The following is a 26,200-nucleotide window of genomic DNA, read 5'->3' on the forward strand; positions in this document are numbered from 1 at the left end:
GACTTGTTTTGTGTTTTTGTTCATGATATAGATATATTGTTTTTGAGAGCAATGGCCATTCCCTGAAACAGGGGGTCCTTGTTAAAGGGCGATGGGTAGCTCAATGTTTAAGCGTTCGTTCGTCACGTTTAGGGGGCACGGGTGGTCCAGTCGTCTAAGGCGCCGCGTCGTTACCGTGTACTGGCTGATTGTGTGCACCAGTGTTCACAGCCCGGAACGTTAATCATTCTACCAATGGGGTTAAACTGCTGGAATGACATCAAGACAGTCATCACAGTGTTCACAGCCCGGAACGTTAATCATTCTACCAATGGGGTTAAACTGCTGAAATGACATCAAGACAGTCATCACATTGTTCACAGCCCGGAACGTTAATCATTCTACCAATGGGGTTAAACTGCTGGAATGACATCAAGACAGTCATCACAGTGTTCACAGCCCGGAACGTTAATCATTCTACCAATGGGGTTAAACTGCTGGAATGACATCAAGACAGTCATCACAGTGTTCACAGCCCGGAACGTTAATCATTCTACCAATGGGGTTAAACTGCTGGCATGACATCAAGACAGTCATCACAGTGTTCACAGTGAGGATTCCATAAAGCTACATTCAATACTCGAGTAAGTGAGGTTGCGTTTCAGCAACATTCCAGCAATAACATGGCTGGGGACATAAAATTGGCTTAACATATTGCATCCATGTAGGGAATCGAGCTGGGGCTTTCGGCGCGCACAGAGAACGTTTTAACCACTGGGCTACCCTGATGTGAATCATGAAATATGTAAACTCACGGCCATAAGAAACTTTACCACAGTTTTAAATCACTCCAGTTAAAAAAATACAAATGATATATGCATGAAGTAAGATGTATTGAAAAGATCAAAATATCAACGAAATCAACATTTAAATTCACAGTCATACAGCATCCGTTATTGGCATGACAGTTGCCCGAATTGAGGTGGGGCAGCAAAAACAAGTTTTGAACGTAATGGACAAAGGGCCCACACATCTAAACTCACTCAAGTTCAATGACATGTAACATTAACAGCGTGTATGACAACCCTCTGCTACAAGACACGCTAAAAAAACTCTCTGGCGCACAAAAATGTCATTCGTCTGATGACGTCACGTGGGATACGTCGTCATTCTCCTTGGAGGGCCTGGCTCAGTTCTTGGTGGGTTGCTGGAGGATGTCGTCACTGTCGAACAACACGACGATCCATCACGTGCCATGGGGGACATGTCTATGGGGAACATGTCTGGGGAATGTGCAGGCCACGGCAACAGGTTGTTAAAATGCACCCCAAAACGTTAGACATTTATAACAAATTCAACAGTTACAATAGCCATTACTTTCGCAAGGGCGGATGCAGCATTTTCAAAAGGGAGGGGTCCCCACTAGCAAAATCCTCTCTCATTGGGGTTGGGGTGGGGGGTTGTCCACAACATACTACATTTGGTTTTAGAAAAAAGGGTGTGTGTGCTAAGACAGGCGCCCCACCTCTGGATCCGCTTATGTTTCGTGAGTTTCGTGATTACTTCAATGCTGACATTGACATTCAATAAATCAGCAAGGAGGACTTATGAGATATATAATTCATGAGATCATTAAGGGAATCAGTATACGGTGAATCGCCTGCAAGTCGCGGTAATTTGTCATCACGATACAATCCCGTCTTCATGGCCTGGTGTGTTGTCTTGACGAATGATGTATAAGGACACGTGACAAAGGCGGGTCAGACTCGAACATCTTAAAAAGATACCTTCAACACTAGCAAGGGGTGCGGGTTTTACAGTCAGTCGATCGAGTGGAATCTCGATCCGCTATACACATCTTGATGAGCCTGTCCTAGCCTTTCCTGTCTAAGTAGTTGTGTATTGAGAAATGGACTGAAGCTTTGTAATGTTTCAAGTCTTGTGTTGTGTTAATACTTCCATGTGCGGGCGCCGGTACACGAATGCTTATGTTTTTAGGTAATTAGGAGCAACTGTGGTCGGACCCTTCACTCTTTGACTTAGCGACCCTCGCCGGACTCCGGCAAGTTGTAGAGTCATTGCTTACTATGACCACGAAGACACAGAAAGGCAATACGCTAAGGTAACTGTTCTAGGGTCCCTTGGCGCTCCAATCGCCTTTACGACAACTGCAAGGAAGTTCTGCGCGATTTGGGCTGTAAGGGGTCTATGCCATGCTGATAAAGGACACCACGTGGCAGCTGTTGTAGAAATGGTAGGACAATCGGACGGAGAATGTGAGTTGTCAAATTTCCGTTTACGATGACCACTGGTGTTCTCTCCTGCCCACAAATTCCTCCCACACCATAACGCCCCCTCCACCATACGGCACGACCTCCTGAACGCACCATACCACCGTTCGTTCTCCCCTTCGGCGGTAAACGCGCTGTCTTCCATCAGCTGTGAACAGACAGAACCGGCTTTCATTAGTGAAGACGACCCTCTGCCAGTAATGTCGCTGCCAACGACGTACAGTCCGGGCCCATCTCAATCTCTGACGACGATCTTGGGCTGCCAATAACTGTCCTCTGTTATGTTTGTGAGCACTAATTCTTTGAGCCCTCAGCCGCCTTGCAAGTATCTGTCGACTAACCATATGCCCTAAAGGCATTCGTCGCTGGTGACGTCAGTGTCCTTAATCGAATCCGTAGATGCAAAGTTCTCAAGTACCAGTCTTCATTGGGCGAAGTTACCCTGGGGCTGCGTGTTCTTGGTCTTATGTCTGTCCGATCTGTCTGAAACGTTGCATCAGGTTAGTTACAGCAACACGGGAGCAATCAAAAGTTCTAGCAATGTGGGCAGGGGTGGCTCCCATCTGTGTCATACCCAGGGCAATCTTCCGTTGTTTCGGGTGTCAGTCGTGGCATTTCTGTGGTGGGTTTTTCTTTTTATCAGTGTGAGTGTCTGACATGTCGTCCGTATCATTCTAAAAGAAAGTGCTGTTACTTTCTGCATAGAGCATTGTTGTGTTGGACGATGTGCTTTGCAATGATTTAGTTTTAACTTGAGTTTTTTTTTAAAATTGCAATTTCATTTTTAAACGTTATCCAGTATAAAATATTTGACTAATAAAGTGAGTGTTGTTTGACGCCGCTTTGAACAGTATTTTAGTTATATCACGACATCAATTTAATATTAGGAAAGTCCGTTGTGATGCGAGTTTTAGGTGTTTACCAATTGGATTAACCCATGAGCGCGGGTGTGGTGATGACAAACTTCAAACAAAATAATGGGATTCGAATCCACAATCATAGGTTTCTGGTACGCCTAAGGTAGGCAAGTCTGTTCAGCGAATTGAAATATCTCAACTATTAGAACTGTTATTTTTATTCACTTTTTAAATCATGAAACATACCAGTGATAAGACAATATCAACTGTACATAATACTGTGCTCCCTTGAGTAAAGTGCAACCCTTTACTCCCTAAACCCCACTTCCCAAGCTTTTTATATTGAACTTGGAATGAGTTTTAGTTTGGTTTGTGTGTAAATAAGCGTGTATGAACTAGACAATCCAATGATTGACATCGACCATCGATTAACATAATTGGGATATGTCAAGTCAGTGAGCCTGACCACAGCCCGTTAGTCACCTCTTACGACAACTTTGCTTTAGTTTGTACCTATTTTCGTTGATCCAGACATTTAGTTATCCGGGCTTTCACTATATGCCTACACATATTATTCTGGTAGAGGTTTCGATTATTTTGATCAAAATTCAACTATATATATTCTTACTCAAAACGATTTTACCATATCCCATTACTCGAACAATTATTAAGTTCTGATATGAACTGCACTTTTACTTTTACATAATCATAACACAAAATGATATATGAGGACATAATATGGTCACATGTATATAATACATAAGTATTGTTAATGAAACAATTCACTTGTCAATGTCTCGGTTCTCATATTAAGCTCTTTGACATCTTCAATCAAGTTATGTAACTCTCTTTGTCGAATTTCATTCTGTTTGTAAGTCTTTGAGAGTGATCCCCCCTTTTTCATTTCCATTCCCTCGATGACGTCAGGGGTAGGGGCGCTGTAGATTATATCCGGCATGTCGACAACAATGTGAACGCGTGAAGTCCTTCCAGTAATGTAATCGGGGTCATGCGCAGTGCCGACACTGTTAATGTCAACGTCCTCCGGAAATCTTGGATGATCATGCCAGTGAAGAGTTCCACTTCCGGTTGATTCTATATAAGGTAAAGAGGTCTTCCCATTGGTTGAATACCCTTCATCGTCAATCACAGACACGATCGATGACACTACTGATTTTTCACAATCTCTATAGCTGTGAACTCGACGTTGTCGCACGGTGTTTTTCGGAGTCTTGGGAACCGATCGGTCGCCATCTTGGGAAGCGGAAGTCGAAGGGAGATAATACACGTAATAGTACTTCCTGAGTTTGTCCATGTCTATCTGATCGCCTTCAGTGAGAGGTTCAAGTTTGAAAGAATCAGGAAATGCGTTAATATGTCTGGCTCTGTTCAATGGCGTCAGTGCCGTGCCTTGTGAAAGAGCATGGGTATGCTTCAACATCGGGTTCTTAGGCGTCCTCTTCTCCATGCCATGACTGTGCAAAACCAAGTCTTCACGTTTCAAAGCTTTCCTTCCAATATTAGGAATGCTCGATATGGGTTGGGCGAGTCTCTGAAGGTTCAGCTGAACAGTCTGCTCAACTCGTGAACTGACGGGCACCGATATGTCATCGGAACCTTCCGGAAGGAACATTCGTGGAGTGTCGGAGTTTTTCGGCTCAATCAACTGCTTGCCTTCTAACGGACACAAGGTCGGTGGGTTTTTCTGGGGTCTCATTTTCTTAAATTTCTCCAGAGTTGTGATCATGGCACGCCTACGTGGGGAATACAGATTTGTTCCTGAATCCTTCAATCTGAGACGGAAATTGGCGTCTTCTTTGCTGATTTGACGAATGCGAAGTCGATCAAGGGCTTGTGCGAGGTTAGTCTGCTCCTGGTCGACCAGCTGATCCCGAAGTCTCGTGAGACGTTTGAGATATTCTTCGTGATGAGGCTTGCCGTCTGCCGCCCACGGGGGTCTCTTGCCTTTCCTGGCGTCCAGATTTGGACGTTCCATCAGTCTAAAACACATAATAATGAACACTTTAAGTTTTCGGATATCGTTATACTTAGATACCATGCCTACTAACATATCAGCATTTAGATACATTCACCCCTACCAGTCCAATATCAGGTGAGGTGAGGTGAAATGGGGTTTAACGTCGCGTCCAAGATTATTGCACTTATATAGCGGCGTGCATGCACGTGTGTGTGTGTGGCAGTTTGTATTAGTCCGGACAGATGCCGATTTATAGTGCTAGCCCACTGAGATACCATGCCGCAGTTTAACATGAATACGGGGCGGTCGCAGAAGACCCGGGTTCGATTCCCGACATGGGTACAATGTGTGAAGCCCATTTCTGGTGTCCCCCGCCATGATATTACTGGAATATTGCTAAAACAAGACTTACTTCAATAACCATCTTTCAACGTCGAACTACCGACCTTGTGCTCTCCGCACACTAGACTTCGGAGGTATGTTATCACGTCGGTGTAATGTTTGGGGATATTATTGGAGGAATAATAGACATCATTAATAAAAGCCATATGAAATCTTTCCTTTTTTGTCAGCTGTGATCTTATCGCAAAATGCAAGGACGCGTACATTCCACACTTGTTAACTTCAGCTGCAAGATTTTATCAAGACCACAGTTTATCCGGTTGCATGGCCTTATGGCCAAGAGTACAATTTAGCGTATGCGATCTATTAGTATGTATACTGTGTGGGGTAGTCATGTTACACTGCGGCATGGTATCTCAGTGGGTTAGCACTATAAGTCGGCATCAGTCCAGACTAGTATAAGCAGCCACACACACACACACACACACACGCGCGCGCGCGCGCACGCACGCACGCACGCAGGCACGCACGTTGCTATATAAGTGCAATTATCGTGGACGCGACGTTAAACCCCATTAATGCCATAGGGTATGTTAATACTTACGGCACACTAACAGCAACATATCCTATGACTTTAATATCTTTGGAATTGAACAGATTAAGCATTGCGTGTGAGTTACTAATGTTTATAACATAATGGAATGGAATGGAATATTTGGATCTTAACTTTGAATATTGTTTTTCAATTAAAATCGTATAATATGATAATATCTGATTTAATACTCTCGATATTTTTCAATCGTGCTATACTACATTGATAATGAGTTTAACAATACGTTGAACAGCAATTCAGCCATATAAGGGTGCGGCAGTTTGGGGTGAAATGTTAGGCTCTGACCCTACCAAACTTTGGATACCGACAGGTTACAACGTAAAGCAAACGTCCTTCGGTAATATTATTCCGACACCTGGATAATCATTCAGTGTTATCCACTAAATATAACAAATGACAATTTTCAAAAAGTTCTGGAATTATGAAAAAAAACCCACGAAAATAAGAAAATAATTGCACATGGGCTTAAATATAAGACTACGGTATTATTGACATTGTACTGATAACAACGTACAGGTGATACCATAGTTTAGCACTGTACCCAAGTCTCCAAACAGTGACACGTCGAGCGAGAGGGGTAAGTACGGTTCCGATGACGTTGATTGCAATCATGGCATTTTGTTGGTCATCATATATTTCACAATACAATCGTATGCATACCATACAAGACTCACAAGCACGGAAAGCCTTTAGAAGTATGAGTGTAGGTTCAAACCTTATACATTCACGGCACTGTTTTTAACTCGTGGACACTAAAATATGTTTTTTTAAAGTACCATGATCTCTTTCATGTGAATATCAGATAACCATCGTTCCATTACTGTGACGGAGATGACAAGCGTCGTGCGGTGTGTGGGCGACTTGGGCGACTCGGGGCGAGGTGGGACGTAAAACGTACATGAATAAGAATGGTTGAATGGTCTTGCGTTTTATCTCAAAGATAAATACCCTATAAAACGACGACGGCAGAGAATAACCAGTCCCTATTATCCACCGAAACAGATTTCATCGGGAGTAAAAGACAAACAGCAGTCAAAATGAATGTATCTCTGAAAATCAGTAATGACACCGGGTGTTCGCGAAAAGGACATGCAGGTCCTGTCCTAGCGGTAACACCCGCCTCTCATATAAAACCCATTTCGCTTGATTTCTAATAAGTATTAAAAGAGGTCCTCTTGGGTCAGTACGATCCTGAATATTACAAGTAAGTGTTTATATCAAAGTAATGCAATTATGTTTTTCACACACAATAAACTCAATTCCTTAATGCCTTGATCCATGGGGCATTTGTATCTAAACGTGGTATCTAAAGGTCCGGAATAATTTGTCAAAAATGTAGGCAAATGCCTACTGAAGTTTATCGAGGAAACAATTTATAAAATGCTTGACGTCCTCAGGGAGAACAACTGTGAGAATTATGAGGATAGGATATTTAGGCAAGACTTAGGCGTACCTATGGCCGCCAATTGTGCTCCCCTTTTTTCTCATCTGATTCCTTACGCACACGAATAGGAATTTCTTCTCTGATTGGCAAAATCAAAACAAGGAAATTTGGTCAAGAAGTTTAATTTAAGTGAGCGAGTGAGTTGGGTTTAACGTCACTTTTAACAGTATTCCAGTTATATCAGGGCGTGTCAGCTTAATGTGGGAGGAAAGCCCGAAGTGATGCAGGTCTCAGACGTTTACCACTTCGGTGAAACCCACGAGCACGGGTATGGTGCTGACAAACCTAGAAACATAATCGGGACGAACCGGGATTCGAACCCACAATCATATGTTTCTGGCGTGCCCAAGGGACGCAACTCTGCACAGCGAATCGCGGCGCCTTAGACGACTGGGTTTATCACACTCTACAGGGAACTTCGGTTATTTGAACTTTATTAACTCAGTATATCGCTAGCCCCGAGTAATATATGCCCCAAGAAAGAGGCGATTAAATGAATCGGGTGGTCAGACTCGGTGACTTGGCTGATAACATGTCATTATATCCTTATGTCGTGAATCCGGGCTCATAATGTCAGTCACTTGTAATAAAGAAGTTGCTCATCCATAACAATTTTGTCTTAGTAAACAATGTATCGTTAAAGACGAAGAAGCTACATACAGCGACAGGATCATTCTTTACTTTTTAAACACGAATGAGTCAAGTGGAATTACTCTTTAATCCTAAAAACAATCACCAAGATAACGAGCTTTATGTTTTTGCCTACCCTGAAAGGTGGAATTCGAAACTACAAAGTCCATATCTACCTGCGGGTTATCGTAATGGCTTTAGTGTGACTGGTAAGAATGCATGAACCTTACTACATAGACTTCTTTCATTAACATCGTCTCTAGAGAAATCAGTTCCTGGAACCTACAGTCAATGCGTTACCTGTAGAATATACACGCTACAGTGTGTATATAAACCCCTTTGAACACAACAAATTGATTTAAGTATCATATGCTTCGAAGTTTCAGTCAATCTTCTGTGTGTTGATATGTCTAAATACTTATATCTATACATGCATATGTATTTGTACTCTCCGTACCCATTGGAGGAAATAAAGATTATTCATCCATTCATTCATTCATTCATTCAACACGGACAATTTTATCATATTGAAGATCGCTAAATTATGCTATTCTCTCGACTTCTATCCATTCTTGAACAGTATGTACAAAATAATAAAACTGCATGAACAACAAATTCATGTTATCGGAAAATTAACAAGGAACTAGCTTCAAATGGTAAATTAACAAATTAAAAGTCTTGTAAATAAACTTTCTCTACTATGTAAAAAATGTCTTACCCTTTCACAACCCAGATATCACTCATGCTGCTAACTGCTTGGCTCGCCGTACTGTATTGTACAACACGAAGTTGTACACACAGCACACAGCCTTAGCAGGTGGGATCTAAGCTAACAGAGGGGCCGAATTCAAGAGCCCAACTGACGTGAAAGGTCCTTCTAGGTGTACAGCATTTAAGCATTACTACATAGCGTAAACATTGGTTGTTCGGGGTTCGTTACCAGTACTCGCTGTATTTAAGTATTTGTTACAAAATGCAACTGTTTCATCTTTGCTGGTGGTGATAGTACTACTACGTGTACACATCAAGACAGTGTATGTGTGGATGTTTCCAAAATGGAGTGAGTGAGTGAGTCAAAATTAACGTCGCATCGGCATTATTTCAGCCATACAGCGACGAGAACAAGTTGATCTATATACAACTGAGTCATGAATACAAAGTTATATTAAAACAAATTTGTCAAACATATTTTTTATCACAACAACATTTTCAAAAATTGAACAACGGTGGTGGTTTAAATGGTTGTTTTGACAATCAAGTAGATATCCAATCCAGGAAATTATATACTTCAAAGTAATAAAAGTGGTTACAGTAAAACGTTATCAATGAATGGTGTAGCAAGCACTACGTCACGAATGATACTTTTACTGATTAGTTCTTATTTCAACTCCCTGTGAAGTATACAACCCAAGCATCCTATGAGGCGCTAGATGTTTGACAGTCAGATTTCCATATCATACTACCGAGTACCCTATCACTGCTGGGCGAACAGAGGCATATATCGAACACATTCACTTGCCTGTGGTGACACCACATGTAGCATGTGTTACAGTGTGGGGCAGAGACAAAGCCCTTGAAATTCTCAGGAATCAAGCTGCTATCACGGTCACGCATCAGGTATGATATACCCTAGGGAGTTTTTATTAGAAATTTAAATCTACCGGGTACCCATACACTGCATCCCCGGTACGGTTTCTTCAACGTGACTGCCATTTTTAAGCCAACAAATTACTAATACCATACTGTTGTTGCACTCAGGACATTTTGGATTTTTTTCCGGACGATTAGGAAAGTAAAATTGTACATGAAGGGTCGCTTACCGGAGTCGCCTAGCAACATCACAGACTCTACAACGATTATCCGTCTTTAAGAGGACAACAGTATGGTTAACCAGAGTGCACGTGCACCACTCTACTACTACTACTACTACTACTACTACTACTACTACTACGACTACTAGTACCACATCAATACTACTCCTACTACTACTGCCACAACAATACTCCTCCCCCTCCTCCTCCTCCTCCTACTACTACTACTACTACTACTACTACTACTTCTACTACTACTGATAATAATAATAATACTCGCTAAGTGCGGCGTTAAACAACAAACAAACAAACAACTACTACTACTGATATCACTACTAATATTAATGCCAAAAGAAATTAGTAATAATTCAATAATTTGACGCTCGCCAAATTATTACCTATTTCAACGAATACCTTTCAACTCAAATTGCATGCTCAGCTCCCTGGGGGCTATCCCACCCATTCCGTTTGAACTACCAATACATATATAACATGGGCATATTACTCCAGTCCAGGTCGAGAATCTGACCCGCGCAGACACTACTCCACAACCCTTTACAGATCATTCTGGTTAACACGACTTTTATCGTCTGCTTTTCAAGGGTAGCAGACGACAATGAAGTCACGTGACTCCAGCTGACAACAGGAAGCCATATCAAGTCAACACAATTAGCGGACAAGGTGCTAAAAGGCTTTCAACACCAATACTCAAATTAAATATCATATATACAAGTGTTAGGAGGGGAGATTCATGTAGGAAATTCTATTGACCTATGACGTGTTTTGTCTACTGCCCCCTGGGAGGTATACGTTTGACCTGTAGGTTATATACATAGCATAATGGCACATATTAATCATAACGTCAGACTTGGTGAACTGTCATTGTTCATATACACACACTTTTATGTTTACCTGAAATTCATGACGTTGATTTCACTTAAACCCTTGTAAGGCATGTCTGCAAATACCACGGTGCTTCAAATTAAGTGTATTATATACCGCGGGGTTCGAGAGGTGCATTTCGCCTGTACAGATTATTCCTAAGGTTATTTAATCCGGAGTTAAAAAATGTCATAAAAAGGTTATTAAAAACCCGATTATACGTTTGAGGTTTGAACTGAACGAGGTTTTGTGAACTTTGGGATTGTGAGCCCCTGAGTTAAAAACCGATTAAGGCATAACGACCAATGGCGTAGGGTGGTGTTTAAGTGTGAAAGTTCAATACCTCCCTTTATATGTAAAGCTGCCAAATAGATTATCTGTTAACTCGCAACTCTCTGACTCCCCGTGTTAAGAATTAACAAACAAGTCTGCAACAAGTGATGCTTACAGTAATCCGTTGTTTGTGAAGGGGGGGGGGGGGGGGGGGGAGGAGGGGGGGGGACTAGTGGTTACAGAGTTTGCTCGTGTTACGATCATGTCTTAAATCGGAGAACAATCTCACTTACATTTAGTACATTTGTTCAGGTACGTGCTTGGGATTGGAAAATGACTTCGAGGGCACGGTAACTTCGACACACTAGATGTTAAATCATGATGAATAAGGAAGGAATACGCAGGGTCCAAACTTTTAGTTCGAGTCAACCGAAGTTCGACACATCAAAGTTCATCACAACGGTGTTTGGGGCTGTACCTGCCTGTGGCATCAGCTCCATTCCTTCCAGACCATCGAAAGTGGACGTCGCCGGAAAACTACACCTGCCATACCGCAGTCCTTGACCGAGGGATGAACTGCCCGACATGTGGCAGAACACTTTAGTTGGTCAACACTTCCTTTGCATTTAGGACGGTGTGGACGACAACAGTTGACAACCTTATGCACATGCATCAGCTTAATCTGATACAGACCCTGATACAAATATATCCAATACAGCCCATGCAAGTCTATCATGTTTGGCAAGTCTAGATTATTGCAGTGTCAGGAACATATCTGAAAATGAAGTCTCTGAGCTCCTTTTAATGATATTTTTATTGAGATGTTTTTTTTGGTAAGATATGTTCATTTCAAAGACTAGATGTTAGTCTAGCATCAGCTGTACGAACTTTACATGGATGGAACTTTATGTTCCTGAGACCAGCTGTACGCAAGTCAAGGCCTTAGAGGAAGCAAGATGACTCTGTCTCCTTCCCAATCGACGCCGTGAGACCTATGTGAGGCTGTTTGAGAGAACAATACAGAACTCTAATGTGAAGGAATATTGCTATGTTGTATTTGGTCATTGTATATAATAAATACATTCAACACTCTCTTTATCTTATCCTACACGGGCTGATCTACTGTGTTTATGAAGGGGTCAGCTTATTACCCCGCCCATGACTGGTCCATAGCTTTGTTTGATAACACTGTAGACGATCTGAACTGTAGACGAAAGTGGATGCACCCTTCTGTACTGGGGTCTATTCTGACCGGAACCGTGTAAACGGTACAATCTCGACAACATGTTTATTACCGTGGAGAACTGAACAAAACACAACTATCAATTCCGTTAGTTCGCCATCGCGTAAGACCAGATCAATGAGTATCCTTCAGAATAAAAAGAACATGTTATTGATTCAAGGTAAAGCCCTCGTAGCGACACTTCTCTTTAAATGTTTATTGAGAATAATCTCCACGTTATCACGCATGTAAGAGCATATAAGAGATCCTGTTGCTTTGTTTAGGAAAAAAAAGCTCCTGATACATGCAAGATAGCATGTTTAAATATGTGTAAACGTGCCTTGTTGTCAATCCCACTTAAACGACTGGCTACATTACATTCAAAATTTACGACACTCATCCATGCTAAATTTTTTTTTAATGAAGTAAACGCTTTATTTATCTGGTTCATGTTCTACGTCAGGTAGCATATCATTGGCAACATAACGTACCATTATAGCTGTGGGTTAAACATGCGCTTTCCTAAGGAACTGCACACTTATTCAAATACAATTGAAATGTACTTACGTTGACTTGCTAATCTTTAAAAGCGGTGTGTCCATGATTAACTATTGTGCATGAAAACAATTACCGAACAATAAACATAGTAAACTTCAGCCCTCATTGGGATAAGCAACAATGCCTTCGTTTCAGAAATCCGTGTTTCATACAGCCAAGCTGAACTAGGTGTACCGCAAGGTGCCGGGGCCAATGCATTGGCCCCTATCTATTCATCAGTATAGGAGATTTTGTTTCGAGTTCAATCTTCAAATCAACAGCTACGCCTGATTGAATAATGTACTTGGCTGTTCGGTAATATTCTCCACCTTCCTTCCTCCCATTCACTCACGACATTCATTTCTAGGCATTCAAAATTCTTTTTCTGATTTATTTATCCATGCATGTACTCATCTCTTTTTCTCCTTTATTTGTTCATTTATTAAATATTCATCATATCGTAGTCATTCGTTCCTTCATTCATTAAAATTAATATTTATTTATCCATTTATTACTACCTTGTTCTGTCCTTTTAAAACAATTTCAATTATCATTCATTCATCAATTCACTTTTTACGTTTTTATTCAACTTTATTTAACACTATTGATATACGTTTTTTTATTCCATTTATTTTCTCATCTGTTTCTCTTTTATTGTTGTCTTCAGTCACGTATCTCCAATCAATCTCTTTCTCTTCTAACACTTCATGTCCTCATATAGTATTCAGTGGTCCATAAATCCATCTTACTCGCTGTACAATCATGACGAAACTACATTTAAAGGATGACCGGATTGGTTTTACTCAGGCCCACAACTATTTAACACAGGGTTTCATCTGTATTACCTTGACATCCAATACCATTGCCTGACCCAGTCAATCAAATACGCCATGTCAGTGGGTGTATGTTTCGCGTTCGTTTAGAGACCACCGGGGTCTTCCTTCGTAGCTTGATAGAATCTCAGTGTGGTTGACTCCACAGCTTGCCGAGTTACTATGATATGCTCTGTGTTAGTCCCGCACTGTGACTGTTGAATATATATAGTTTATAGGAAAAAACAATCTAGATATGTATACAAGAGTAAGTCTAGCCAGCTCTGGCTTGCTCTATTCCATATTTCTATGGAATCAACACCGGGAAAATTATTTGTATAATTTTAGAGTCGAGAAGGGTATTGTGAAATTGTGTATTGTGTAATGTATGATTTCATAGACTAAATGTTAGTCTAGCTTTGTGTGTACACATTAGTATGTTTAACTAGTCCTGTATTCTGCCCATATCACAACACTGGGCATATCCACGTTTGGATGTTAACTAGGATTAATTTAGTGAGTTGGGTTTGACGCCGCTTTGAACAGTATGTCAATTACGTATCACGGCGTGTCAGCTTCATGTGACAGGAAGCCCGCCTCCGTGGTCTAGTGGTAGAACGTCCGCTCGGAGAGCGGAAGGAAGGGGGTTCGACGTTAAAAAGACGGTACTTGTTGTTACCCTGCCTGGCGCTCGCCATGAAGGGGCAAAAACAAGGACTGATCGACTCGGAGTCAGTATACTGTGTCAGGGTGGGGTATTTATGTTAAACTGCGGCATGGTATCTCAATGGGCTAGCACTATAAAATCGGCATCAGTCCGGGACTAGTGAAGCAGAGACACACACACACACACACACACACACACACACACACACACACACACACACACACACACACACACACACACACACAAAACATGTGGCAGGAAAAGTTCTTAGACGTTTACCACTTTGGTGAAATCCACGAGCAGGTATATGTGGCCAACAATTAAACCTAGAAACATAATCGGGGCGAACCGGGATTCGAACCCACCATCATATGATACTAGCGTGCCTAACGGACACAACTCTTCAGAGCAAATTACGGCACCTTTGTCGACTGGGTCTCCAGTGTCCCCAGATGTTACCTTAAAATAAAAAGTGAAAGGATTTTGCATATTCTGTGATAGAAATAGTTCGTTTATATAGTTTATATACTCATTGTAATGTCCAAATTAGCACGCCAACCTACATACATCAACAAGTCTCCAATCAAGACGTCATCGTTTTGTGAGATCACAAGATCACCCAAGCCCCGCTCAGATTGTACAAGACGTTTCAGCACCTTTATGAGACGGATCCTTGTCCCGATATATTCCACATATTAAAACGGCGACCATCAAACTACTCTGGTGTGTCTTGACCAGCGGTTCGTTGTGTACACAGAAACTTGATCAATATGTAAAGCCAGCCCATATGTACATAATTGTTTTTAATTTTCATTCATAAATACATTCTTATGATCACTTTTACATTGTCCCGTGAGAGTGTTTGATGATAGACTGGACTGAATCTTTAGTTGATATGATGAGGAGAATGAATGTTACTCTCAGACATCACGGCTTGTATTAATTTTGTAAAATAAAATCTACAAAATAAAAAATAAAATCCAACTGGAGCCCAGAATAATGTTTAATATCAGACAGAGCTGGGTCAATCTAGACTTGCCAAATCATTCTATACTTGAAGGGGATTCACTTGTTAAATCATTCTCTTGAGTCAGGGAGACAGACTACAACATCACCTTCATGCCTTGAAGCTGCAATCTAGACTAGCCAAATCTTTCTAGACTTGAGTAGGATTAATTTTGTAATTTATTCTCTAGAGTCTTGAGAGACCTCCAGGCCTTGAGGCTGGACCAGTAAATTATCATACTTGAAACTGCATATAGCCATAATAATCCACTAAGCAGAATTTCAAATTCAAAGCCCTACTGGGAAACATACACATTGGGTTTCATCACATTTTGTCCTCGGGTTTCTGAGTAGTAGAAGAAGCCGTTCCTCACAAAACCCTACTTTAGTGTCTGTTCAGAACAATCAATTATGATTGATATCCTTTCAGGACTGACATTGACTCCCTTATCTTGGTACCTTCAAAGCATGGTTCGCAATGATCCATACAGTTGGTAGATGGTCATGGTTCTAGTCGACATGGACTACAGATGGAACTGATTTCAAACTTACAATTCTTTGACATGCCTGTCGCCTTGGAAATGAATAGAAGCTAATGACACGTATCCGTGTCGATGTCAACAGCGTAACGAACTAGTGGACAAACGATCATTAACTGGCATTGTCAGGATGGCTTGATATTGAATAGAGACGGTAAATTGAAATCAGAGTCGTTTTCAATCACAGAATTATGAATTGTATTTGAATATTCAGAATTGTTAATATATACTGAAGCAGGACAATGTACCTTTTATTGTGGCATTAACAGTTAGGAAACTAAACTGCCAGGTTTGATCGCACTGTGGCACCTTTTTATACCACAGATGTGGTTATAACGAATTATAACGTTTCTGGCCAATGTATAACCATTGGTTGAATCTATGTGTGTAGTTTTACATTGAAAAGATGCCCTGTAGTAAGTACACTGCCGGGCAAAAGAAAGTATACACGCAGTTTTGATGCTGGCTATAAATGAAGCATACAAGAAATGGTTATTCGGTGGTGGTGTATTTGATACGGGTATCATAGTTATTAATTTTACCTTAAGTTTCGGCGACTGTATTCAGTTGAGTATTGTTTTGATAACATTTGTAATTCTTCGGTCAAATCCAGTTTCCAAATGTATACTCTCTTTTGCCCGGCACTTTATTTGAATATCTAGATTTTTTAAATATATGCCGGTGCTGAAGGTTGTAAAATTAACACATCTTGTGAAATTAACAAATATTAAACTATATTGTATTAAGTTAATTATTGAATCGATAACATTGATTATTGCTTTGTCGGGTTCGCCGCTGTATTATTATATTTTGCGAAGTGCGGCGAGTCAATAATCCTGCTGAAATATTACTGAGTGCGGCGTTAAACAACAAATAAACAAACAAACAAACAAACTTAACTCCTCAGATTTACACTTATGGACACTTATGTCTTAACCCGGGCATCACGAAGCACAATCAATGAGCATAACTTAAGTCTAAAACTCTCTCAGCGAAGCAAAATCTTCAAAACTTAAGATAAAATTGATTTCGTGCTCCGCAAAATTTGAGCTAAGGTCTGGGATTCTCCGACCTCGTGATCTTATAAGCAAGGAACTTATAGTTCAAAATATGAAAAATAAAACTTTGCACAATACGATGTTTTTACCTTTAACTACAATTAACTGTCGTTTTTTTTAAAAGATTTGTTTCCAATTGAAATTAAACTGCCGGGCAAATGTGACACACCCTTGTTTATTTGGTGGTGGCTAAAAGTGAAACAAACACGATTTGGTTATTCGATGGAGATGTGTATGATACGGGATGTCATAGGCGATATTACGTGCATCATATCAATGAGTATCAAACACAAGTCGACGGTTTTCTACCTACTTTCTTTGCCCGGCAGTTTATCTTTACCAAGTGTCTCCGACGTAGAAATACTAGAAATAATTGTGCCATCCGTAACCAGTATAATCCTTGACAGTGGACACATCGTATTTAAAAAAAGATATGTGCATAACAAACAGCCCGAAACAGACAGATGTTCCACAAACAATCTCCCTACCTTGTGCCTGTTATCTTTAAGGAAGGATGGTTCATCTGCTCTGAGGACACTGGCAACTGACCACTGACCACACCCTGACCACTGGCATTTATACAAGGCCACTGCCCACTCACAAAAAGCAATCAATACTGATCAAGCATGTACGCATATACCTACATATTAATAACAGCGCTTTGTCAAGTAGCGCGAGTGTGAAGACGAGCCTGAATAAGACAGGACAACCATATCAATCAGATATATTCTTCGGCGCTGGGGTATTTGCTGAAAATGGCTTTGGTCTCTTAAAAGAAGATTACGACCGTCAGACGCAAAGTAGGTATGTGTTATAGTTTCAATGTCCATCTGTGTTCTATCACATCTGGCTGAAACATGCACTATTTCCACTTGAAAACTGCTCCTACTTTGACCTGTTTCAACAATCATCCAGTTGCCCAAGAAAATCGAGCATATTATTTTGTGAATTGTTGTGCAATATAAATGCAATTATGAAGATGATTATTATTGTTATTATTGCAATAATCTTTACTGCTGCGTACACCCGGAGAGGGGAAAGTCCGGACGCTTCATCTCATTTAGCCAGCACTATAAAATCGGACTACTGAAGCAGTCGCACGCACGCACGCACGCACGCACGCACGCACGCACGCACGCACGCGGACGAAACATTGCAGCAGATGTCGACAATTAATTTTTCAAAACACAGGTACAAAGTCAAACGCAGAGCATACTTGTCTTGTCTTATATTTCGGTTCCAAAACTATTGTCCTGGAGATTTTACAGCCATTTTACACACACATCAAATTCTTCAACGTAAGGGAGATAACTGTCGCAAGCGTGAAATCAAAAGTCGGTGCTAATTGAAGAGCAGTAAAAGGTCAATGGAATACCCGAGTCATTGTCCCTTGTCAAAAGCCGTGGCTGCCAAATAATCACGGTTTGCACGACAATAATGACAGCAGTGTAAACTCGCAGAGTGGTATTTGGCCTCGACAAGATTTATTTGTGTGTAGATATGAATATATATCAATATTTCACAGTGAAGGAATTATGATAATTGGGTTCTCAATATGTGTATGTGTGTCCGTGCAAATGGAAAATTGATGTCGATTTCATGACACGCTGTGTATATATCACGGTACATGATATGTGCCCTGTATTATGTGGAGAAATGACAATTGATACGTATATGACGTTTCGTTGAGGAGAATGGTTAGAGGGTACAATACATATTTGAAGAAGGCGTTTTCATTTTTGAGATTTGAAGAGACGTCATCTTCCGATATAAATAATTATGGACGTGCTCGTATTCGTCAGAATTATTAGTATCATTTCAAAACTGTTAGAAACAGTGGTTTGTTTACAGTACAGAACAGTACAGAACCGTCCTGTACCCACACAGAACAAAGACATATGCCAAACTGTAGCAGTCCTACACACAGAGAACCAGGACATATGTCATACTGTAGCAGTCCTACACACAGATAACTAGGACATATGTCATACTGTAGCAGTCCTACACACAGATAACTAGGACATATGTCGCACTGTAGCTGTCCTACATACAGAGAACCAGGACACATGCCATACTGTAGCAGTCCTATACACAGATAACTAGGACATATGTCGCACTGTAGCCGTCCTACATAGAGAGAACCAGGACAAATGTTATACTGTAGCAGTCCTACACACAGAGAACCAGGACACATGTCATACTGTAGCAGTCCTACATACAGAGAACCAGGACAATTGCCATACTGTAGCAGTCCTATACACAGAGAACCAGGACATATGTCATACTGTAGCCGTCCTATACACAGAGAACCAGGACATATGTTATACTGTAGCCGTCCTATACACAGAGAACCAGGACATATGTTATACTGTTGCAGTCCTATACACAGAGAACCAGGACATATGTCATACTGTAGCAGTCCTATACACAGAGAACCAGGACATATGTCATACTGTAGCCGTCCTATACACAGAGAACCAGGACATATGTTATACTGTAGCCGTCCTTTACACAGAGAACCAGGACATATGTTATACTGTTGCAGTCCTATACACAGAGAACCAGGACAATTGCCATACTGTAGCCGTCCTATACACAGAGAACCAGGACATATGTTATACTGTAGCCGTCCTATACACAGAGAACCAGGACATATGTTATACTGTTGCAGTCCTATACACAGAGAACCAGGACATATGTCATACTGTAGCAGTCCTATACACAGAGAACCAGGACATATGTTATACTGTAGCCGTCCTATACACAGAGAACCAGGACATATGTTATACTGTAGCCGTCCTATACACAGAGAACCAGGACATATGTTATACTGTTGCAGTCCTATACACAGAGAACCAGGACAATTGCCATACTGTAGCAGTCCTATACACAGAGAACCAGGACATATGTCATACTGTAGCCGTCCTATACACAGAGAACCAGGACATATGTTATACTGTAGCCGTCCTATACACAGAGAACCAGGACATATGTTATACTGTAGCCGTCCTATACACAGAGAACCAGGACATATGTCATACTGTAGCAGTCCTACATACAGAGAACCAGGACATATGTTATACTGTAGCCGTCCTATACACAGAGAACCAGGACATATGTTATACTGTAGCCGTCCTATACACAGAGAACCAGGACACATGTTATACTGTAGCCGTCCTATACACAGAGAACCAGGACATATGTCATACCGTAGCAGTCCTATACACAGAGAACCAGGACATATGTCATACTGTAGCCGTCCTATACACAGAGAACCAGGACACATGTTATACTGTAGCCGTCCTATACACAGAGAACCAGGACACATGTCATACTGTAGCAGTCCTACACAGAAAACCAGGACACATGTTATACTGAAGCCGTCCTATACACAGAGAACTAGGACATATGTCATACTTTAGCAGTCCTATACACAGAGAACAATGACATATGCCATACTGTAACCGTCCTATACACAGAGAACCAGGACATATGTTATACTGTAGCAGTCCTACACACAGAGAACCAGGACACATGTTATACTGTAGCCGTCCTATACACAGAGAACCAGGACATATGTCATACTGTAGCAGTCCTATACACAGAGAACCAGGACATATGTTATACTGTAGCAGTCCTACACACAGAGAACCAGGACATATGTTATACTGTAGCAGTCCTATACACAGAGAACCAGGACATATGTTATACTGTAGCAATCCTACACACAGAGAACCAGGACATATGTTATACTGTAGCAGTCCTATACACAGGGACCAGGACACATGTTATACTGTAGCCGTCCTTTACACAGAGAACCAGGACACATGCCATACTGTAGCCGTCCTATACACAGAGAACCAGGACATATGTCATACTGTAGCAGTCTTACACACAGAGAACCAGGACATATGTTATACTGTATCAGTCATACACACAGAGAACCAGGACATATGTCATACTGTAGCCGTCCTATACACAGAGAACAAGGACAAATGTTATACTGTAGCCGTCCTACACACAGGGAACCAGGACATATGTCATACTGTAGCAGTCTTACACACAGAGAACCAGGACATATGTTATACTGTATCAGTCATACACACAGAGAACCAGGACATATGTTATACTGTAGCCGTCCTATACACAGAGAACCAGGACAAATGTTATACTGTAGCCGTCCTACACACAGGGAACCAGGACACATGTTATACTGTTGCAGTCCTATACACAGAGAACCAGGACATATGTCATACTGTAGCAGTCTTACACACAGAGAACCAGGACATATGTTATACTGTATCAGTCATACACACAGAGAACCAGGACATATGTCATACTGTAGCAGTCCTACATACAGAGAACCAGGACATATGTCATACTGTAGCAGTCTTACACACAGAGAACCAGGACATATGTTATACTGTATCAGTCATACACACAGAGAACCAGGACATATGTCATACTGTAGCCATCCTATACACAGAGAACCAGGACATATGTCATACTGTAGCAGTCTTACACACAGAGAACCAGGACATATGTCATACTGTAGCCGTCCTATACACAGAGAACCAGGACAAATGTTATACTGTAGCCGTCCTACACACAGGGAACCAGGACATATGTTATACTGTTGCAGTCCTATACACAGAGAACCAGGACATATGTCATACTGTAGCAGTCTTACACACAGAGAACCAGGACATATGTTATACTGTATCAGTCATACATACAGAGAACCAGGACATATGTCATACTGTAGCAGTCCTACATACAGAGAACCAGGACACATGTTATACTGTAGCCGTCCTATACACAGAGAACCAGGACATATGTCATACTGTAGCAGTCTTACACACAGAGAACCAGGACATATGTCATACTGTAGCCGTCCTATACACAGAGAACCAGGACAAATGTTATACTGTAGCCGTCCTACACACAGGGAACCAGGACATATGTTATACTGTTGCAGTCCTATACACAGAGAACCAGGACAAATGTTATACTGTAGCCGTCCTACACACAGGGAACCAGGACATATGTTATACTGCAGCAGTCCTACACACAGGGAACCAGGACATATGTCATACTGTAGCAGTCTTACACACAGAGAACCAGGACATATGTTATACTGTATCAGTCATACACACAGAGAACCAGGACATATGTCATACTGTAGCCGTCCTATACACAGAGAACCAGGACAAATGTTATACTGTAGCCGTCCTACACACAGGGAACCAGGACATATGTTATACTGTTGCAGTCCTATACACAGAGAACCAGGACATATGTCATACTGTAGCAGTCTTACACACAGAGAACTAGGACATATGTTATACTGTATCAGTCATACACACAGAGAACCAGGACATATGTCATACCGTAGCCGTCCTATACACAGAGAACCAGGACAAATGTTATACTGTAGCCGTCCTACACACAGGGAACCAGGACATATGTTATACTGTTGCAGTCCTATACACAGAGAACCAGGACATATGTTATACTGTAGCAGTCTTACACACAGAGAACTAGGACATATGTTATACTGTATCAGTCATACACACAGAGAACCAGGACATATGTCATACTGTAGCCGTCCTATACACAGAGAACCAGGACATATGTTATACTGTAGCCGTCCTACACACAGGGAACCAGGACACATGTTATACTGTAGCCGTCCTACACACAGAGAACCAGGACATATGTCATACTTTAGCAGTCCTATAGACAGGGAACAAGGACACATGCCATACTGTAGCCGTCCTACACACAGAGAACTAGGACATATGTCATACTTTAGCAGTCCTATAGACAGGGAACAAGGACACATGCCATACTGTAGCCGTCCTATATACAGAGAACAATGACATATGTTGCACTGCAGTAGTCCTTCACAGAGAACAATGACATATGTTATACTGCAGCAGTCCTACACAGAGAACAATGACATATGTTATACTGCAGCAGTCCTACACAGAGAACAATGACATATGTTATACTGCAGCAGTCCTACACAGAGAACAATGATATATGTTATGCTGCAGCAGTCCTACACAGAGAACAATGTCATATGTTACACTGCAGTAGTCCTACACAGAGAACAATGACATATGTTACACTGCAGTAGTCCTACACAGAGAACAATGACATATGTTACACTGCGGTAGTCCTACACAGAGAACAATGACATATGTTACACTGCAGTAGTCCTACACAGAGAACAATGACATATGTTACACTGCAGTAGTCCTACACAGAGAACAATGACATATGTTACACTGCAGTAGTCCTACACAGAGAACAATGACATATGTTACACTGCAGTAGTCCTACACAGAGAACAATGACATATGTTACACTGCAGCAGTCCTACACAGAGAACAATGACACATGTTACACTGCAGTAGTCCTACACAGAGAACAATGACATATGTTACACTGCAGTAGTCCTACACAGAGAACAATGACATATGTTACACTGCAGTAGTCCTACACAGAGAACAATGACATATGTTACACTGCAGTAGTCCTACACAGAGAACAATGACATATGTTACACTTCAGTAGTCCTACACAGAGAACAATGACATATGTTACACTGCAGCAGTCCTACACAGAGAACAATGACATATGTTACACTGCAGTAGTCCTACACAGAGAACCAGGACATATGTTACACTGCAGTAGTCCTACACATAGAACAATGACATATGTTACACTGCAGCAGTCCTACACAGAGAACAATGACACATGTTACACTGCAGTAGTCCTACACAGAGAACAATGACATATGTTACACTGCAGTAGTCCTACACAGAGAACAATGACATATGTTACACTGCAGTAGTCCTACACAGAGAACAATGACATATGTTACACTGCAGTAGTCCTACACAGAGAACAATGACATATGTTACACTTCAGTAGTCCTACACAGAGAACAATGACATATGTTACACTGCAGCAGTCCTACACAGAGAACAATGACATATGTTACACTGCAGTAGTCCTACACAGAGAACCAGGACATATGTTACACTGCAGTAGTCCTACACATAGAACAATGACATATGTTACACTGCAGTAGTCCTACACAGAAAACAATGACATATGTTACACTGCAGTAGTCCTACACAGAGAACAATGACATATGTTACACTGCAGTAGTCCTACACAGAGAACAATGACATATGTTATACTGCAGCAGTCCTACACAGAGAACAATGACATATGTTACACTGCAGTAGTCCTACACAGAGAACAATGACATATGTTACACTGCAGTAGTCCTACACAGAGAACAATGACATATGTTACACTGCAGCAGTCCTACACAGAGAACAATGACACATGTTACACTGCAGTAGTCCTACACAGAGAACAATGACATATGATTTACTTTTGGCAGTACCAATCCTTTATATTTAATCAATAAGACGACCTTAATTGCAGATACTTGCAAAGGAATACAAAATCATTAAAATACCGTGACTCAGTACGGTCAATCAGAGACGCTAAGGGAGATTTAGGATGCAATTATCGGTGGCTAGTCGTTTCTTATTGAAGTGGAAAACGTTAGCCTCTGAAGATAACCCCTGGATTATATACACACTGTTTGTTTCTTCAGATATTAGCAATGGACACGATATTTCGCCAGGTTTATATTGACCGTTCTGTTGCAAGAGTATCGTGCAGATAAAGGATCCAAGTTGTGGTGGTGTGTGTTTGTGTTTTATTTTTTGTGTTACTTTTAGTGTTTTAGTGTGTGCTAGTGTTAGTGTATTAGTGTGTGTGTTAGTGTTAGTATTAGTGTTAGTGTTAGTGTTAGTGTTAGTGTGTGTGTGTGTGTGTGTGTGTGTGTGTGTGTGTGTGTGTGTGTGTGTGTGTGTGTGTGTGTGTGTGTACTGTTCAATAAAAAAACCGTCTGATCGATCACGATTGCGATCGATGAGATGTTTGTGTATTTCCAGTCAAATTGAGATGATGCTTCTGTTAGCAGCATACATAAGTGGTTATACTGGGTTAAATTATACATTCTTACATATAAATAAACATGGTTATGTGTACACGTTTCAAGGTATAATCAAAAGCCGTCTTATGGCTGAAATAAAACTAAACGCAGCGCGAAAGCAGCGTAAATCCTAAATATACTACTCGAGCAAAGTTAAAGACCACCCGATTCCTACAAGTTATGCCATGACAGATTAACTGCAGTTATACGAAAAAATGGGGTGGCTCTTAACTCTTTTGAGTGGTATAACTCACTGTCAGTGAACAACAGAAACAATAAGAACAATTGTAAAAATCAATGCACAAAAAAGAGAGTTTCAAAGCAAGGGATTTTAAGTCATGATTTATTCGAAACTGCGTATGGCATACACGATTACATTTTGGCTATATCATTTATAAATATATTGAATGGCATAATCACGATTTTTTATCACAAGTCCAATTGATCTTTATCTCATAAAGCAAATATTGTTTTACTTATCAAGAATATTTCTGTCAACAACTCCACGAACACAAAGGTTATAAAAAAGTTTCGATGACGTGCCTTGACGTACGATGATAATACCTGTTAATAGCATGGCAGATATTCTGCGCACACGTGTCATAGCCAACTGAGTGGCCAGTGGTCAAACAGAGTTCACCACAGTTTAATGATGTTTGGAACCAATACTGTGATATTTCAAGATATAAGACCGTCAGCACAAAAGCTCAAAGGTGTTAATGTTCGTCATCAGCAGGGTGTCCATGTAATTGCTGTGTTGTGTGGTGTTCGTGGGCATCGACCGACCAACTTCATTAGCCTATAATACCTAATTGGTGTTGGTGTGGGGATGGGGTGGGGGGTGGGGGGGGGGGGGGTGGGGTGGGGGGGGGGGGGTGGGGGGGGGGGGGCTGAGGGTGTGTCTGCGGTGGGATGAGGGTAAATGCAAGTGTATGTCCATAAATGTTAGCATGTACAATTATATTGAGGTGAACATATGCAAGAGCCATTTACCCTCTTCGTGGGGTGACTATGATTATTCAATCAATTCTTTTGGGTAATGAGTAGTCAGAGGCGGAACCATAATTAAAAGGAGTAACTTCAAATGTGTTGGTTGTGGGAGTGTGAGGGCTGGTAAGGGTGCCGGAGTACGTGTCATAATGAACGTGAATGCATACAAAGTATTATTTTATTGGGCAATTTGTTAAAAGGAACCCGTCCTCGGTCCACCTCTTACAGTACACTAACGATTGAG

At 41.1% G+C, this 26,200-nt stretch overlaps 1 protein-coding gene across 5 annotated transcripts in view; it reads right to left on the reverse strand.

Moving 5' to 3' along the window:
- Positions 1–838: 838 nt before the first annotated feature.
- LOC124134713 overlaps positions 839–26,200 on the reverse strand; it is a 50,441-nt gene continuing 25,079 nt past the window's right edge. For 4 of the 5 annotated variants that reach the window (XM_048382493.1, XM_046499756.2, XM_046499755.2 and 1 more), the window contains one exon: positions 839–5,127. In XM_048382493.1, the coding sequence (XP_048238450.1) occupies positions 3,897–5,127 (1,231 nt within the window). In that variant the 3' untranslated portion in view covers positions 839–3,896. Of the gene's footprint in view, positions 5,128–8,852; positions 8,904–26,200 lie in introns of those variants that run through there. The other variant, XM_046499758.2, reaches the window with a different exon arrangement.

This window comes from Haliotis rufescens, unplaced genomic scaffold, assembly GCF_023055435.1.
Source record: "Haliotis rufescens isolate VD_foot unplaced genomic scaffold, xgHalRufe1.0.p SCAF_4, whole genome shotgun sequence".
NCBI lineage: Eukaryota > Metazoa > Mollusca > Gastropoda > Lepetellida > Haliotidae > Haliotis > Haliotis rufescens.